The sequence below is a fragment of the Sarcophilus harrisii genome, chromosome 1 (assembly GCF_902635505.1).
Source record: "Sarcophilus harrisii chromosome 1, mSarHar1.11, whole genome shotgun sequence".
In the NCBI taxonomy this organism is placed as follows: Eukaryota; Metazoa; Chordata; class Mammalia; order Dasyuromorphia; family Dasyuridae; genus Sarcophilus; species Sarcophilus harrisii.
Window position 1 is genome coordinate 203,187,855 of NC_045426.1, and position 18,839 is coordinate 203,206,693.

An 18,839-nucleotide genomic window follows, 5' to 3' on the forward strand; every position below is an offset into this window, starting at 1 on the left:
TCCCTTTTAAGGTGGGAGTCAGGGCTGTTAAGAAATCTTTCCCAGTGTTTTAACTATAGCATAGAAATTATTCTTTCTGCTGCCTGCATTTTAAATCTTTCCAGGTAACAAAATCTAGCTCATAGAACAGACATGACACAGACATTCTTCACAAAAACACAGATGAAAATGATACTGAAGAGGACCTTCCTTCCCCACACACAACAGCAATATCTCATCAAGTGCATTCTCTGGTGGTATTTTAGATTTTTGCTCCGAAGATTTGGGTTTGGACTGCTCCTTCCTCATTTCCTTCTGGGGAGAGGTCCAGTCTAATGACTTGTGATCACAGAGCTGACTTCTTGGCCAAGTCCGATGAGGTTGCCTCCAATCTAGCAGTTATTCAGAGCGCCCCTGCTCTATGCTTTTTATTAGGACTTCTGGTTTGCCATCCCTTTTCTTGGATCACTAAGATGATTCCAGGACATCAGTCTGGGTTCAGCCTAAGGACAGTCTAAGGACACATACAGCTCTCTTGCCTTTGGATTATGGCACATAAATTACTTGACTGTCTTCTTCCCTCGGGCTTCTTCAGAGACTTTATTTTTTGCTTTCTGTTTTTGCTGAGTGTCTCCACTTGGGGTCCATACTTCATAGAGAGGGAGACTGAGAGGCGCATCTTGAGGATGGTTGTAGAAAACAACTCCCCTCATATCAGAACCCCCAATCATATCTCTGGGAAGTCATTTAATTTTGTAACAAGCTTCCATAAACTTTATGGGATGGAGTGCTAGATCCCAGCATTTATTTGGTCCTATCAAGGAGGGGTCCAAGTACATTGGCTGGGACAGTCTAGCATGGTATGTGGACATGGCAAAAGCAGAGAATGTATTATATAGCAGAAAAGACACGGGTTGATTTTTTAAAATTCATTGGATAGATTGAAAAGGAAGTAACTATTGATCAATGCTATCTACTTCCTGGGGGTTATGCGACTTCCTGAAACTTAGACCTAGGGACTGACCTTTTCTGCTCTACAGCACTCTGAGAATAGGGATCACGTGACTTCCTGAAACTTGTGCCTAAGGTTTTATATAGCCTCTAAGAAATCTTCACCTGGCCTCATTCAAAGGTAGTAATAATAATAGCTAGCATTTATAAAGTGCTTTAAGGTTTGTGAAGTGCTATACAAATATTTTTTAATTAATTCTCACAACAATCCTTAGAGATAAGTGCTATTATTAACTTCATATGAGAAACTTGAGGTATCTAGAGATAAGTGAGTGACTTAGGATCATACAGATAGTATCTGAGCCAAGATTTAAAATGATGTCTTTCTGACTCCATATCCATCACTTATTGCATTATGCCATATGCAACATATTTTTGAGAGGAAATTAGGAAATTTAGGGAGTTAAATTAATTAACTTTTGTACTTTGGGAAATTTGTTCATTGATAAGTTGTAATGCAATTTCCACACATAGTGGCTTTATATATTAGAGTGGTTGGACAAATTCACACTTCCAACATAGGTACATTTTCATTTTTTTATCGTTGTTGTGCATAATCTTTGTATACCACAGTTTGTTATTCAGCTAGCTATTTTCCATTTGATGAGCACATGGTTTGTTTCCTACTTTTTGTCTTCATAATACTGCTATGAATATTTTTGCACATGTCAGTCTTTTCCCATTGTCACGTTCCATGGGAGGGTGATTCTAAGAGGGGAATATCTGAATCTCAAGAACAATTTGGTAATTTTTATTGCATACTACAAATAGTTTTCATAGCCAGTTTCATAGCTTGCCAGTCGTGCATTAGGATTCCTATTTTCCCACTTAGCCCCTCCAACAATAAATTTTTTCTTTTCCCTTTATGTTTGCTTTGCAGATATTGATGGTTGTAAGGTGATTCTTCAGGGATATTTTGTTTTTGTTTTTTTTCTCTATTAACATTTTGAATTTTTGGGAGGTTGTTGGTATATAATTCTTTTGAAATTGTGCCTATCATTTGACCATTTGTCAAATAGAATATACCTATTACATACCAATATGATAGGGTCACAAGTGGAAATGAATAAAAAGATAGATTGAAGAATGTTTTTCCAAGTGAGGTAAGATTTTATTCACAGTGTGTGAAACCTAAGAATAAGATGGGTCAGTTGCTACCTCAGTTTTTGGCCAAAAGCCGTGAGCAAAAAAAAAAAAAAAAAAAAAAAATTAGCTTCCCTATTAGATTTTGGGAGAACAAAGCCAACAATAGAACAAGGGAAATGACATCATGTGGTTGAGTGTATAACATTGCTGATTACTTAGCTGAGGTACAAGGAAGAATATGATTGGTTGGAAATGAGAGGCCAACAACAGCCACCTCCTTCCCTTCTGTGACTAAGAAAAGTTAATTTTTTGAGGATATTTGCAAGATCAAAGATAATGAACCAGACTTCTTTGTACAGCAAATTAGACATCCCTAAAGAATAGATTGGTTGGTGGTATCCTTATGGATAGCAAAATTTTTCAAGATGAGAATAGAACAATGATTAGCAAGAGAACTGAATTTCTAAACTTAACCAATTATCGGTTAATGGAATTCTGAATTAAGTTCATTCCTTAAGCAGTTACAGAACACAATCAACTAATTGTAAATAAGATCAACAAAAAATTGTAAAGAATCAATTTCATCTTTTCAGTAGAGTAGATTCTCTTTTGACTGATCATCTATTCTCATTCTCTTCCCTTCCCCCACCTGCCCATATAGGATCATAGTATTAAAACTGAAAGAGTCATCTAGTTTAACTTTCTTATTTTACTGTTAAAGATATTTAGGCCTAGAGAGCTTAAGTAACTAGCCAAAAGTTAGTTTTTCAAAAGAAAAGAGCCAAAATTTGAACGTAGGTCCTCTGATTCCAAATTCAGTGCTTTTAACTTATACTAACTGCTTGCCAGTTCATGTATTCAAATAGAAAGAAGGGAGAAAATTAACCAAAAAAAAAAAATTAACAATAATAAGTTCATACTGGAAAAAATTCATTGAGATTTTGATTTTTTTTTTTTTTCTTTTGCAGGTCACTGATGAACTATTGGAAAAAATTGCATCAAGGAGTCAAAATATAACTGAAATCAATATTTCTGATTGTCGAAGTATGTCTGATACTGGAGTGTGTGTTCTAGCATTTAAGTGTCCTGGACTACTTAGGTATACAGCCTACAGGTGCAAACAACTTTCTGACACCTCTATCATTGCAGTTGCTTCTCATTGTCCTTTACTTCAGAAAGTACATGTAGGCAACCAGGACAAATTAACTGATGAAGGACTCAAGCAGGTAATCATCATATTTGATAAAATTAATTTAGTGATACTAACTCAAATATTTTCTTATAGCAATAATTTGAAAGTAGTTGGAAGTTAGAAGATTAAAATTCATAACAGTGGCCAAATATTTAAATGTAGAATCTTCCAAATTTGTATGTAGATATTTGTTTTTTACTAGTTAGATCAGTTGACCTACTACTCTCTGTGCAAGTTTTTGTTTTGTTCTATAGTCATACCTCTTATTTTTAATGTTCACTAGTCATCTTGTAAATGAATATTGGTTGAAAGGGAGACTGGGTAAGTATATGATTGTAATTTTTCCATTTATGTAGGCAGACCAAACTTATTACCTTAATGTGTTCCTTGAAACTGTTATGATGTGAATTGTGAAGCAAATAAAATTTACTCATAAGCAGCATTGTTTTACTTTTATTTTTTGTCCAAGGTTTCATGTCCATAAAAGCAAAAGTATAAGCACCAAATGTTTCTATAACAATGAGAATATGATATTATCAAAAAGGCATAATAATGATAATACTTTTTAAGATTTGTAAATCTTATGTGTAATATCTTGTTTGTACTATATATGTCAGTTACGCCATTATTATAATAAAGTGTTCATATAGAACATAGAAATCGAATCTTACTTTAAAAAATATGTGAGATTTAACAATGTGATGCCTTAAAATTGGGAAGAGTTTATAAAGAATAATTTTGGTATCTCAGGTCTCTTCATACATAATTTAGGGAAGTTGAAATATTCTTGGAGGAAAAGGCTTATCTTTTGTAGGTACATTTATCATTTCTGTCATCTTTTCTTAATTGAGTGATCTCTCTTCTGTGATAAACAGAAATAGGCAAAAAAAATTTTGCATTATGTTCACTTTGTCTGAGCCTGCATGTAAAATTTATCTTAGACATCTCCAACTTTTTCTTTTGTGAGGGAAGAGGTATGTGTTGTTTTCTGTTCTCCGGGACCTTCGTTAATTTTTTCCCCATTACTTAGGTCATTGTGTTCATTGTGTATATATTTTTTTAGGTTCTGTTTTTGATTGCATCAGTTTAGGCTTAAAATTTCAGAATTTCCAGTTCCAATTGATCAATGATGAACAGAATCAGCTATATCCAGAGAAGGAACGCTGGGAAATGAATATGGACTACTTAAATTTTTGTTTTTCTTCCCAGGTTATTTTTACCTTCTGAATCCAATTCTTCTTGTGCAACAAGAGAACTGTATGGTTCTACACACATATATTGTATCTAAGATATACTATAACATATTTAACATGTATAAGACTGCTTGCCATATAGGGGAGGGAGGGAAGGGAAAAGTCGGAACAGAAGTGAGTGCAAGTGATAATGTTGTAAAAAATTACCCATACATATGCTTTGTCAATAAAAAGTTATAATAAAAAAAGAAAAAGAAATTAAAATTTCAGAATTCCTTGTATTGATTAGTTTCACAATAATATTCCTTTATGTTCATATACCCTAATCTTTTCAGCCATTTCCCAGTTGTTTAGCACCTAATTTGTTTCTGGTTCTTTTATATATATATACATACATACATATAGCACTATAAAAAGTGCTACTCTAAATATTTTTATGTATCTGGAAATTTTGACTTAATTATGTTTATGCCTACTATCTGAATCACTGGAGCAAAGAAAGTAGACATTTTAATTGCTTTTCTTGTCTAATTCTTTATAGAAATCCACAAAGGGTTGAACTACTTTACAGTTCTCCCCAAAGTGCCTACGTGTCTGTTTTTTCTCACAACTCATCCCATATAGACTGTTGGCAATCTCTTAACAGTTCATAGGAAAATGAATTGAAAGTTTACTTTTATTTTGTCTTTCTTTTGTTAGTAATGATTTATAACATGTTCTCATGTAGTTGTTTATAATTTGCAAATCATATTTTGAAAATTATTTTTCTTTTTTTTTTGGCTGAGGCAATTGGGGTTAAGTGACTAGCCCAAGGTCACCCAGCTAGGAAGTGTTAAATATCTGAGACCAGATTTGAACTCAGGTCCTCCTGACATCAGGGGTGGTGCTCTATCCACTAGGCCACTTAGCTGTCCCTTCATATCTTTTTACCACCAGTTTTTAAAGGGAGAAATTCTTCTATTTATTTTTTTACCTGCCTCTAGACTGTGGGCTTGTATCCCAGGAAGAAACATTTTCTAAAAGAGTGTGATTGACATAACACGTTAAGAAGAGAGCTTTGGAAAGCTTTGTCAGGCAAGGAGAAGGATTATTTCAACACATAAGTTTGTTTTTTAATTTGTATTGCTGATTTCATTAATGTATAGTGATTCCAGGACAACTTCTTCCAGTGTACATTGATAGGTTTTATAAAAGTGCTTGGAAAATTGAGAGGTTAAGACTATGGTTCTCAAACTTTTGTTTTCAGTATCTTTATCCTATTAAAAATTATTGAGGATCTTTTCAAAGAGTTTTTGTTTATCTGGATTATATTTATAGACATTTCCCATATTGGAAATAAAAACTATTTTTGAATTTGTAGACCCTCTAAAAGGGTTTCAGAGATCCCCAGGATTCTCTAGACCATACTTTGAGAACTACTGGGTTAAGTGATGTGTATTAACACACTAATATACCTGTCTTTCCACAATTCCTCCAAGAATTGTTATTTCCCTTTTTTGATTATCTTTGCCAATATGATGAGTTTGAAGTGGAACCTCTTGAAATTTGATCTCTATTAGTCACACTTGACAAGTTAGTTGTTGTAAATTATCAGTTTTTTTTAACTGTTAGTGCTGATCTTGAAAAATATACTCTTCCCACAGAAGTCTGTAGATTTATGCTATTCAAATTGACCTAATTTTTTCAGAGTTTCATTCTTTGTGATTCAAGCAGTGTGACTTAGATAGACTATACTTGTGATCAATTTGGTATTCTAGTAGAAATGTTACTCTGTTCTTCTCTCCCCATTCTTCCCATTCCCATAATTACATATAGACCTTGTTTTCTTTTTACCCTTGGATTTCATTTTAATGAGCATTATATAGTGCCATCTTTTGTATCCCCTTCTTTTCTAATTTGGAGGAAATGAGAGATTATGAAATTTATGCTACAAAATGGAATGTTTTAAAATAATATATAATGCAGCTTTCATATGAATAGCAAAAATCAGGTTTACATAGTTTGACCAGAACACTGATTTACTTAATTAGTAAATTAAATTTGTAAATTAGCAGGTACAGTTTTTGTATATTATCCCATGTGAACTGTATATTTATTAAGGACTTGAAGCAGTTACCAAAAAACTTTCAGATTTGGGGTTGTATGTGAGTAATTGTTTCAGATTTCTTCACAAATTAAAGCTTGGAACATTGGGACCAATGTTGGTTGAGTTGTAGTGTGTGAGACACTAATTTTAACTTTTTAAATTAGCTTTATTAATTGTAGCTAGTTTTGCTTTTTAAAATTAGCTTTAACTGTAGCCAGTTTTACTTGATAAGTACTACTTAGAAGCATTTCCTGTGTTTCCACAGTATATTTGCCTTTAACATTGACATGGTACTTTTAAGATCCACAAGTGCCTTGTAACTTGATACAGATTAAATTATATTCCATACAGTATAGTTTGTGTTATGCATTTGTATAGGAAGCTCTGAGTGAGGAAAGTCTTCATCCAATGCAGATTGGAACCTTCTCACTTGTAGTTTAAGCAAATTTCTGGGGACGCTGAAAGGTTAAATAACATATAATATGCAAACTAGTTGGGGCTTGACCCCAGGTCTTCCTGATATCCAAGTCCAGCTCTCCACTATACTTCATTGCCTCTTCAAGTATTGTATTCTGATTTTCAGATTTTTTTTCTCTATGGTTGTTGTCTACAGCTATAGTATTTAATAAGAGAAATGTCCCATTTGTCCCATGATAAAGTTTACCATATTTCCAATATTGTATAATGTAGGCACATGAATCCATTACATACTAACATTATGTATAAAATAAATCTCTCTTGGTTTTTGTCCAAAAGGACTTAATTGCTAGACTTACTTCTTTTTCCTATCATATGTCATATAATTCCTTGTGAAGTTTTAGGGATGCCACTTAACACAGATGGCCATGTATTTAATTTGATATATTTAATTTACCAGACACCTGCTCATCACTCATTCATTCCTATGTAGATAGCATAAAGTAGGAAATCAAAGTACTCAGATGTTTGAAAAAATAATTGTAAGAAAATCTCAAGAAAAAGGACCACTTTTCTATTATCTAAGAAGCAGCTTGGAAAATAAACCCAAGATGTGAATGGTATAAAAACCAAAATATTTGTCATCATGTCAAATTTCACATTCACTTTTAAGTTAATTTTATAGTCTTGATAAATAACTTTTGCATATTTAGCCAAACTAATTTTTATAAAAAATTTACTGATTGTTAAGGTTATAAATTGAAATGCAATAATAAGTCTTTTGTATAATGTGTTAAAGTTTTACAAAGTACTTCTAGCATATTATTCTCATAAATTTGGGGAAACTATGAGGCTTGGGGAAGGGGGTGAATAAAATTTAGAGTTGATAGGGATTTAGAGATCTAGCATAGTTTATTTTCATTTTGCAAATGAGAAAAGAAAATTGCAGAAAGATTATGACTTGTTATAGCATCATTTAAGGCATTTTAAATTGAGTAATTTTTACTTTTTGAGTAACAAGAATACTTGATTTAAAATCAAGAAAAGTCTCCCTCCATTGTTTATTGGTTTAGTTATCCTTGGGTCACTGATTTAATTTCTCTGAGCTGTTAAATGGGGATAATAATACTTTTAGTAATTAACCTCATAGAAATTGTTATTCTAAGGCTTCCTCAGTGGAATAATTTATATCATACACATATAATTTATATCACAGCCTTAAAATTTTATATAAATGTCAGATGCTATTAATAACGATATTATTGTTGTTAATAATACCAATGTTCATTGAAGGTCTCACATGTTACACTATGAAGATGGTTTTTTGAACTTAAGTCCTTTCTAATACCCCAAATCTAACAACATCCATCCCTCACTCAGTAGTATCCATTTCCCATCTCTCTTTTACTCTGGTTGTCCCTAGTACTTGGAATGTACTTCTTTTGCCTTCTAGAGTTCATCTCATCTTCTAAGATACAGGTTAGGTACTATCTTATGTATGAAGTTTTTTCTGATCTGCCAACTACTTGTGGCTTTGTATTTAACTACTTGGTGTATATTAGTTTATATTTACTTTATGCTTATGCTTTATATAATTTTTAAAAAATGTGTCTTCAATAATATAAGCCTTTTGTAGTTATTGTTTCATTCTTTGTGCTTGTATCCCCAACAGCAGGCATAGTACCTGATTTGAACATGGGAAGTGCTTAAGAAATACTAGATTAAGAGATGAAATATTGCATATAAAGAGTAGCAAGAAGGCCAGTATGGCTAAAAAGGGGAGTAAGAGATGAAATATTGCAAATAAAGAGTAGCAAGAAGGCCAGTATGGCTAAAAAGGGGAGACTGGAAAGCTAGATTGAAGTTCACCTTTGATGAACTTTAAATATGAACCAAAAGAGTTCGTATTTGACCTAGAGGCAAAAGGGAAATTGGAATTTGAGGAGGGGGATGGTATGGTCAGACCTGTGCTTTAGGGGTATTCTTTGGATAGCTGTGTGAATAATGAATTGGCAAGAGAAGAGACTTGTGACACGAGACCCATTAATCTATTGCAAAATAGTCTATTTAAGAGGTAATGACGGTATGGTGAATTATGTTTTCTCTGTGAATATAGAGACGGACAGATAAGAGAGATGGTGTGAAAGTAGAAATAAGATTTGACAATGTTTATATATGTGGATGATAGGGAGTGTGAAGTGTTGATAGCAGCTCAGAATTTGTGAACTTGGGTGATTGGAAAGATGGTGCTCTCAGGAGAAAGGGGAATGTTTGAAGAAGATACAGATTTTGATTAAGAAGTTCAGTTTTGAATATGTTGTGTTTAAGAATATTGTGGATATGAGTTCACAGTGTCCATTGGGCAGTTTATGATATTAGACCTCAAGAGAAATAATAGATCTTGGAAGTCACTAAAAGAATAGAGACAAAAAGGACATCACTATGTTGAGGTCCAAATACATTGTGTCCAACTGTTGCTGATCAGACTGATAAGAACTTCAAAGTCTCCATCATAGGTCAGGAACAAATAATGCATATGATTTTCAGAATGGAGATATATTCTGTTTGTACATCACACATTTCTTTTGGGCTACTGTAGTTCTTTTTTGTCTTATAGAACACAGTGTCTTCTTTGATGTGGGCATGCTTTGCTGGACGGTCCTGTACCAGTGTCTCCCATGTCTCACAAGAGTGTCCTTGTAATGCTTTTTCGGACCTCCACTCTGAGTACCTCCCTTGTGATTTTTTTGTAAGGTACTGTTTTAAGCTGTGGCCAGTCCATTGGAGTTTTCTCTGCAGTAGAATGAGTTCTTGGTAGTTTCTTGCCATTTCTCCCAGAGTGGAGAGTATTCAAGAGAAGGTAACCTACTAGAGAGGTTAAAAAAAAAAAGGGCAAATTTTGGCCAGAGACTCATTAATAACTTTGTAGGAAGCAGTTTCAATTGAATAATTTTAGGTCAGAAGTCAGATTACAAAGGGTTGAAAAGTGAATGAGAGGAAAAGACAATCAAAGTAGATAATTTTTTTTTTCTTTATTATTATTTTTTTTTATTAAAGCTTTTTATTTACAAAACATATGCATGGGTAATTTTTCAACATTGACCCTTGCAAAGCCTTCTGTTCCAAATTATCCCCTTTCCCTCCACTCCCTCCCCTAGATGGCAGGTAGTCCAATACATGTTAAATATGTTAAAATACATGTTAAATCCTACATATGTATACATATTTATATAGTTATCTTGCTGCACAAGAAAAAGGGATCAAGAAGGAAGAAAAAAAAACTGAGAGAAAACAAAATGCAAGCAAACAAATAAACAGTAAAAATAATAAAAAATAGTGAGAATGCTATGTTGTGTTCTACACTCAGTTCACTCTTTCTGGGTGTAGATGGCTCTCTTCATCACTGAACAATTGGAACTGGTTTGAATCATCTCATTGTTGAAGAGAGCTATGTCTATCATAATTGATCGTTACATAGTCTTGTTGCCGTGTATAATCTCCTGGTTCTGCTCATTTCACTTAGCATCAGTTCATGTAGGTCTCTCCAAGCCTCTCTGAAATTATCTTGCTGGTCGTTTCTTAACAAAACAATAATATTCCATAACATTCATATACCACAACTTACTCAGCCATTCTCCAGTTGATGGGCATCCACTCAGTTTCCAGTTTCTTGGCACTATAAAAAAGGGCTGCCACAAACATTTTTGCACATGTGAATCCCTTTCTGAAAACCTTTAAAAATCTCTTTGAGATATAAACTCAGTAGAAACACTGCTGGGTCAAAGGGTATGCACAGTTTGATAAATTTTTGAGCATAGTTTCAAACTGTTCTCCAAAATGGCTGGATCTATTCACACCTCCACCAACAATATATCAGTGTCCCAGTTTTCCCACATCCCCTCCAACATTAGTTATTATCTTTTCCTGTCATCTTAACCAATATGAAGGTATATAGTGGTATCTCAGAGTTGTCTTAATTTTCATTTCTCTGATCAATAGTGATTTGGAACACCTTTTCTTTTGGCTAGGATTAATTAAAATTTCTTTATCTGAAAATTGTCTGCTCATATTCTTTGACCACTTATCGATGGAGAATGGCTTGAATTCTTATAAATTTGAGTCAATTCTCTACATATTTTAGAAATGAGGCTTTTATCAGAAGCTTTGACTGTAAAAATGTTTTCCCAGTTTATTGTTTCTCTTCTAATCTTGTCTGCATTAGTTTTGTGATAGTAATGATCTCTAGTTCTTCTTTGATCACAAATTCCTTCCTCCTATACAAATCTGAGACGTAAACTGAGATTAAACAGATGAATTTTGTTATTATTTTTTCTAGGTCAGTAAAAGTTTCTTGGGAGTTTGATTGATATAGCACTAAATAAATAGATTGGTTTAGGTAACTTGATATTTTCCCAATTGTTTAGATCTACTTTATTTGTGTGGAAAGTGTTTAATATTTTTGTTCATATAGTTTCCCTTGGCAGATAGATTCCCAAGTATTTTATACTATTGACAGTGATTTTAAATGGAATTTCTTTTTGTGTCTCTTGCTGTTGAATTTTTTTAGTGATATATAAAAATGCTGATGATTTATGTGGATTTATTTTGTATCCTGCAACTTGGCTAAAGTTGTTGAATATTTCTAATAGTTTTTAGTTATTCCTAAGGTTCTCTAAATATACCATCATATCATCTGCAAAGAGTGATAATTTCCTCATTTCCTCATTACTTAATCTATTTTTCTTCTCTTATTGCCAAAGCTAGCATTTCTAATACAATATTGAATAGTAATGGTGATAGTAGGTAACCTTGTTTCCCCTCTGATCTTACTGGGAATGGTTTCAGTTTATCCCTATTACATATGATGCTTACTGATGGTTTTAAATAGATGCTACTAACTAAGGAAAAGTCCATTTATTTCTATGCTTTCTAGTGTTTTTAATAAGAATGGGTGTTAGATTTTATCTAATGCTTTTTTTGTATCTATTGATATATGGTTTTTGTTAGTTTGGTTATTGATATAGTCAATTATGCTGATAGTTTTCCTAATATTGAACCAGCCCTGTATTCCTGGTATAAATCCTACTTGGTCAGGGTATATTTTCCTACCGATGATTTTCTTTAATCTCTTTGCTAATATTTTATTTAAGATTTTTGCATCAATATTCATTAGGGAGATTGGTCTATAATGTCCTTTCTCTGTTTTTGCCCTGCCTACTTTAGATATCAGTACCATATCTGTATCACAAAAGGAATTTGGTAGGAGTCCTTCCTTTCCTATTTTTTCAGATAGGTTATATAATATTGGAGTTAATTGTTCTTTAAATGTTTATTAGAAGTCACATGTAAATCAATTTGGTCCTGGGGATTTTTTCTTAGGGAGTTGATAGCTTGTTCTATTTCTTTTTCTAAAATGGGATTATTTAAGTAATTTATTTCCTCTTCTGTTAATCTGGGCAATCTATATTTTTGTAGGTATTCCTTCATTTCACTTAGGTTATCAAATTTATTGTCATAAAGTTGGGCAAATAACTCCAAATTATTGCTCTAATATCCTCTTCATTAGTGGAAAGTTCTCCTTTTACAGCTTTGAGACTTAACAATTTGATTTTCCTCCTTTATTTTTCTAATCAAATTAACTAAAGGTTTGTCTATTTTGTTGTTTTTTTCATAAAATCAACTCTTAGTTTTATTTATTCAATGTTTGTTTTTTTACTTTCAATTTTATTAATCTCTCCTTTTATTTTTAGAATTTTCAGTTTGGTATTTGGGGATTTTAAATTTGTTCTTTTTCTAGTTTTTTTTAGTTGTAAGCCTAATTCATCAATTTCTCTTTCTCTATTTTATGCAAGTAAGCATCTAGAGATATAAAATTTCCCCTTATTAACTGCTTTGGCTGCATCCCACAAATTTTGGTATGTTGTCTCATTATTGTCATTATCTTGGATGAAATTATTGATTGTGTCTATGATTTGCTGCTTTCACCCATTCATTCTTTAGGATGAGGTTATTTAGTTTCCAGTTATATTTGGTCTCTTTTTCCCTGGCCTTTTATTAAATGTAATTTTTATTACATTATGATCTGAAAAAAATGCACTTACTATTTCTGCCTTTTTGCATTTGATTTTGAGGTCTTTATGTCCTAATATATGGTCAGTTTTTGCATAGTTTCCATGAACTGCCAAGAAAAAAAGTAAACTACTTTCTATCTTCATTCAATTTTCTCCAAACATCTATCATACTTAACTTTTCTAGTATTCTATTTACATCTTTAACTTCTTTCTTATTTATTTTGTGGTTTGATTTATCTAGTTCTGATGAGCAAGGTTGAGATCTCCCACTATTATAGTTTTGTTGTCTATTTCTTCTTATAGCTCTCTTAACTTCTCCTTTAAGAATTTAGATGGTACACACTTGGTGCATATATGTTTAGTATTGATATTGCTTCATTATGTTATCCTTTAGCAAGATATAATTTCCTTCCTTATCTCTTTTAATTAGATCAATTTTTGCTTTTGCTTGATCTGAGGTCAGGATGGCTATCCCTGCTTTTTTAATTCACCTGAAGCATAATTGTTTCTGCTCCAGCCTTTTACCTTTACTCTGTATGTATCACCCTGCTTTAAATGTGTTTCTTGTAAACAACATATTGCAGGGTCTGGCTTTTAATCCAGTCTCTCTACTTTCACTTTATGGGAGAGTTCACCCTAGTCACATTTATGGTTAAAACTACTAACACTGTATTTCATGCCATCTTATTAACCCCAAATTATACTTTTTTCTTTCCTTTTCCCCTTTCCCTCCTCCCCAGGATTTTACTTATGATCACGACTTGCCTCAAGGAGTCCTTCCCCATTAGAGTCCCTCCCCCTTTCTTATATCTTTTCCTACTATTTCTGCATTCCCTTATTTTTAGTCTAACCCTTCCCTTTCCCCCCTTTTCCCTTCCACTTTTCTATAAGGTGAGAGAAGTTTCTGGGTGAAACTAAATATGTCTGATATTTTCTCTTTGAGCCAAATCTGATGAGAGTAAGGTTCATATAATGTTCATCCCTCTCCCTTTCCCTCAATTGTAATAGGTTTTCTTTTCCTCTTCCTGAGATGTAATTTCCCTCATTTTATCTCCAATTTCCCCTTTTTTTAGTATAATCCCCTTTCCACCTCTAGTTTTGTTTTTATAGTATACAGTAAGATCAAACTATACATGTCCTCTCTATGTATACCCATAACAGAAATACAGTTCTCAAGAGTTCTTTTCTTTAATACTTTTTTATGCTTCTCTTGAGTTCTATATCTGGAGATCATTTTTTTTTTTGTTTTTTTTTTTGTTTAGCTCTGGTTTTTTCATCAGAAATAAATAGAATTCACCTGTTTTGTTGAATGCTTATCTTTTTCCTTGAAAGAAAATGCTCAGTTTAGCAGGGTAATTTTATTTGTGGCTGCATTCCAAGATGCTTTGCCTTTCCGAATATCAGATTCCAGGCCCTGTGATCTTTAAGATGAAAGCTGCTAGGTCCTAGGTAATCCTTATTGTGGCTCCTCAGTATTTGAATTGTTTCTTTCTGGTTGCTTGTAATATTTTTTCCTTGCTCTGATAGTTCTGAAATTTAGCTATAATATTCTTTGGAGTTTTAATTTTGGGTTTTTTTTTCAGGAGGTGTTTGGTGAATTCTTTCAATGGCTATTTTATCTTCTGATTCTGTGATATCTGGGCAGTTGTCTTTGATTTCCTGAAAAATAGTGTCCAGGCTCTTTTTTTTTTAATCATGGTTTTCAGGGAGTCCAATAATCCTTAGATGTTTCTTCTAGATCTATTTTCCAAGTCAGTTGTTTCCCAGTTAGGTATTTTATGGGTTTTTTTTTTTTTTTTTCTATTTTTTCATTTCTTTGGTTTTGCTTGACTGATTCTTCTTGCCTCATTGAGTCATTCATTTCCATTTGTTCAGTTCTCATTTTTAGTGAATTATTTTCTTCATTTACTTTTTTTTTTAACTTCTTTTTGTATTTGTTCAGTTGAATTTTCAAATGAGTTGTTTTGTTCTATGGAATTTTTTTCCATTTCACAAATTCTGCTTCTTTAGAAGTTTTTTTTTTTTTTTTTTTTTAGAAGTTTATTTTCATTTCACAAATTTTGTTTTTGTGGGAGTTGTTTTTTTTTTTTTTCCATTTTGTGAAATCCATCTTTTAATGAGTTATATGCTTTTTCCATTTCACTAAGTATTTTCTGTTGCATTTTCCAGCCCTCTTGCACAGTTTTTATTTCCTTTCCCCATTTTTCTTCTAGCTCTCTTTTAAGAAACTTTTTAGTTTCTTCTAGAAGAGACTTGTATGAGGACCAATTTATATCACCCTTTGGGACTTCATCTGAGATGATCTGCTTTTAGTCTCCTCAGAGTTTGAAATCTGTTCTCTTTCATCATAAAAACTACCTATGGTCAGAGTTCTTTTTCCTTTTTTATTCTATTTACTATTTATATTAGTTGAGGTCTGTTTTTAGGACAAGGGGGATTCTCCAAGCTTCCTCTACAAGCCACAGTGAGCTATGTACTGGGTCAGTGCTGACTCATTCCTGGTGCCAGGGTGTGACCAGGTCCCATGAGATTCTGATGTTTAGGGGTTCACTATTGATCTTTTGTGTTTGTGTTGGATGTTTTATAACTTCTCTGCTGGTCTACTGGCTTGCAATCAAGGCAGAGTAGCCAACACTGCTTTCGATTCCTTCATGGAGCCCATACCTCCCTGGGACTCTGCTGTCTGCACTTGATGTCTGTTTTCAGCCTGCTTGCACTTGGCCTGTCTCCCTCCCAGCTGGATTGAAACAGACCTATTCTGATGATCTTCGAAATTATCTTCTGCTGATAATTTGTTTCACTACCAATATTTGTCGATTTTGCCAGTCCAGAACTAATTCAGAGGCTGAATTTTGTAATTAGTGTGAGAGTCATGGGAGAAAATTCAGAAAGAAGCATGTGTCCCCTCTTCCATCTTGGCTTCTCCCTCCACTCCTGTGCTTTTAAAAGTAGTAGGTAGATTTTTCATCGAGTTTGACTCTTAATGGAAGTTAATGTCAAATGGCTTATATTTCCATAATAAGTGAAACAAGGTCATCTGCTGAAATGAAATGAAAAGATTGTGATTTGGGATCTTGAGGAGAGAGAAAAAGTTTTACAATTGCTGCTTTTGGACAGTGGGATAGATGTCAAGAGAGGAATAAAAGGATTGCTTTGTTCCAGTGAGGGGTTCATTGAAATTAGCTAAGATGAGTTTGTTCTATACCCAGTCAGAAAGTCATGTAATATATTAGGATAAAGTTAGATTTTAAGGCAATGTAATTCCAGAAACAGAATTTATGATGTTATTGAGTGATGCATACATATATACATGTTATCTATCTGTATATGTAAGTGCATGGAAATGTTCATACAAAGAGAGAATGACAGAGAAAGAGACAGTGAGCACTGTTGCATATTTTAAAGCATTTGGGCTTTGCATTTTCCCCATGATATTCTCTTTGTTGTAAGATATATATATAAAGTTACCAATAAACTCATGAATACAATTTATTTTTGGATTAAATAATAAAATGATTTTGTAGTTGTACAATTTATACAACTTAACATGAAAATTTCATTTTGTGTGGTTTGAAAGTAAAATGATTAGGTTTAATTTCAGGTTTTCTTTCATATGTAGATAGCAGTAACAAACCAGTAACATGGGAATGGAAAATAGAATTACTATTCTTTTTTAAAGTAGTATTTTATTTTTCCAAATACGTTTTTTTTATTGTACTTTTTTTCATTTATAACATTTATCTAAGCCTTGCTAAATAAGAATTTACATAAATACATATTTATGTGTATTTATCCATGCAAATAATGTGTCAATATCACTAGGTTTTGTCTCAAAATAGTAACCCTCTCATATTTACTAAGACTTCTTTTCTTCTGAGGGTTAGTGAGTGAGGAATTTTCTTTCCTTTTATTATTGATAAATTTAGCATTGTCAAAGCAGAGACATAGACACAAAATTTAAAATAGAATCCCAGAAATCCACTTAACTAAAAAACAAAAAGTCTACACACACACACACACACACACACACACTCGTAACTAATAGTTTGGGTAACTGTATGCTTTATATTAAAATTAAATTTTTTGATTGAGTTGAATTGAATTGATGTTCTATAACTTCATTGGCACCTGGACTTTACAGTGTGGAAACTTACTCCACCATTTCAAATAGGTCACTCTTCTGTATATCTAAACGTAGCCTTGGATTTTGCTGCAAGCCAGATTAGCATGGATGAGAGAAGTATATTAAATTTCACCTAGGTCTGCTTTTCAACTTTAATCAGACCCTTAATGGTTTTCTTTCAAAATACTAGAAATGTGAAGTATTGTAAATTCTTGATGATTAGCAGTGTCTTGAAATATAGTCCCACTCTGGTTTGTGATACTGTTGAACTAGAAGGGTATTAGAAGGGGAGAGTATGTTGTTGTTTGTATCCAAGTAAATGTTTGTCTCTGAAACTCAAATGCTAATTTTCTTTCCTGTTATGGTTTGGTCATTGGTAGTATGGTTGGGTTAGATAACTTTTATTTTTTTTTTAAATTTGTTATTCTTTTCAGAAATTGGCAGTTAAAATTGAAGAAAGTTAAAATGATAAATTAACTCAGAAAGTGAGTGTCTTGTTTCAGTCTCATTCTTTTGAATCTATGATTTATCATTGCATTCATCAAGAGTTATAAGTCTTTCATGGTTGTTTTTATTTGTAATGATCTCATTGTGTAAATTATTCTAGTTATCATTTTGCTCTGTAGATAGGTTATCCTTGGTTGTAAACCTTTATCTTGTTTTTGCTTCCATTTTGGATAATCCTTTCAAGATCTCATCTCCTTAGAGTAGCAGTTACTATGCCTCTTGATTTTTATTGTAACTCCTTGGTACTTGAACCCATTTTTAGATTCTTGGAGTTTTTTTGGAGGTCCTTCAAGGGAACTTATCTTTCTGCTATAGGTTCTGTTTAGCGTCCTCCTCCTTTCCTTGGGGGGGAGGGGGGGGGAGAGGGGAGGGAGGGGAATGCCTTTACTGCTAAGATCAAGGTCGTCTATTCAATGCTGAGTTCCTAGCATTTCAGGAACTCTTATACTTTTCTCTTGGCATCTATTCTTGGGTTCTATTAAACCTTATCCAGGTTCAGGCTTTCTTAGGTTTAAGCCTGAAAATTGCTCTGGACTTGCCCCAAGGACCCAACATCTTCTTTCAAGCTAGACTGTGGTCTTAGAGAGTGCATCAGCTCAGCTCCAGCTCAATAAGGGAATGCCAAACTGGACTCATCTGGAATGTCCTAAAGGATGAAAATTTCTCTTCCTAATTAGACTCCTAAAACCTTGGGGAAAGCTTGGGCTAGGTCATGCATCTGAGTAGTCAGAGGTGCTAAATGTGCCTTGATCTTCATGTTTCATGGATCTGCTCTTTGCATTCCATATGTGGCTTGGCTGGCTTGAGATCTCTAGAATATTGAGGCTTCCTCTATAGATTCCTGGATTGGGAGAATCTAGAAGTGAGTTTTTTTCTAGCTCATATTGTAGTGATGCATTTCAAAACTCTGAGTTTTTATAAAGGGTCTTGGATCCTCTGTGTCCTAGCATGTTTCCATTTTCTCAATTTTATCACCAACTTTAACTTTTGAAGCATTGAATACAGATAAAATAACCACACACATTGGTCAGTGTTATTTCTTTGTGCCCCTATAACAGCACATGGTGATGTGTTTTGCACATAATAGATGTTCGATAAATACTTGTTTGTCAACAGTAGACAACTGAAATTCTCATTGTTTTAAAGTAAATTTTAGTATTCTATTGCTCATCAG

At 33.2% G+C, this 18,839-nt stretch overlaps 1 protein-coding gene across 1 annotated transcript in view; it reads left to right on the plus strand.

The window, feature by feature from the left end:
- The window catches only part of FBXL17 (F-box and leucine rich repeat protein 17), a 495,113-nt gene that overhangs the window by 11,355 nt on the left and 464,919 nt on the right, over positions 1 to 18,839 (plus strand). Inside the window, 1 exon segment of the mRNA XM_031968710.1 lies at positions 3,045 to 3,302. Within this exon segment, the coding sequence (XP_031824570.1) occupies positions 3,045 to 3,302 (258 nt within the window).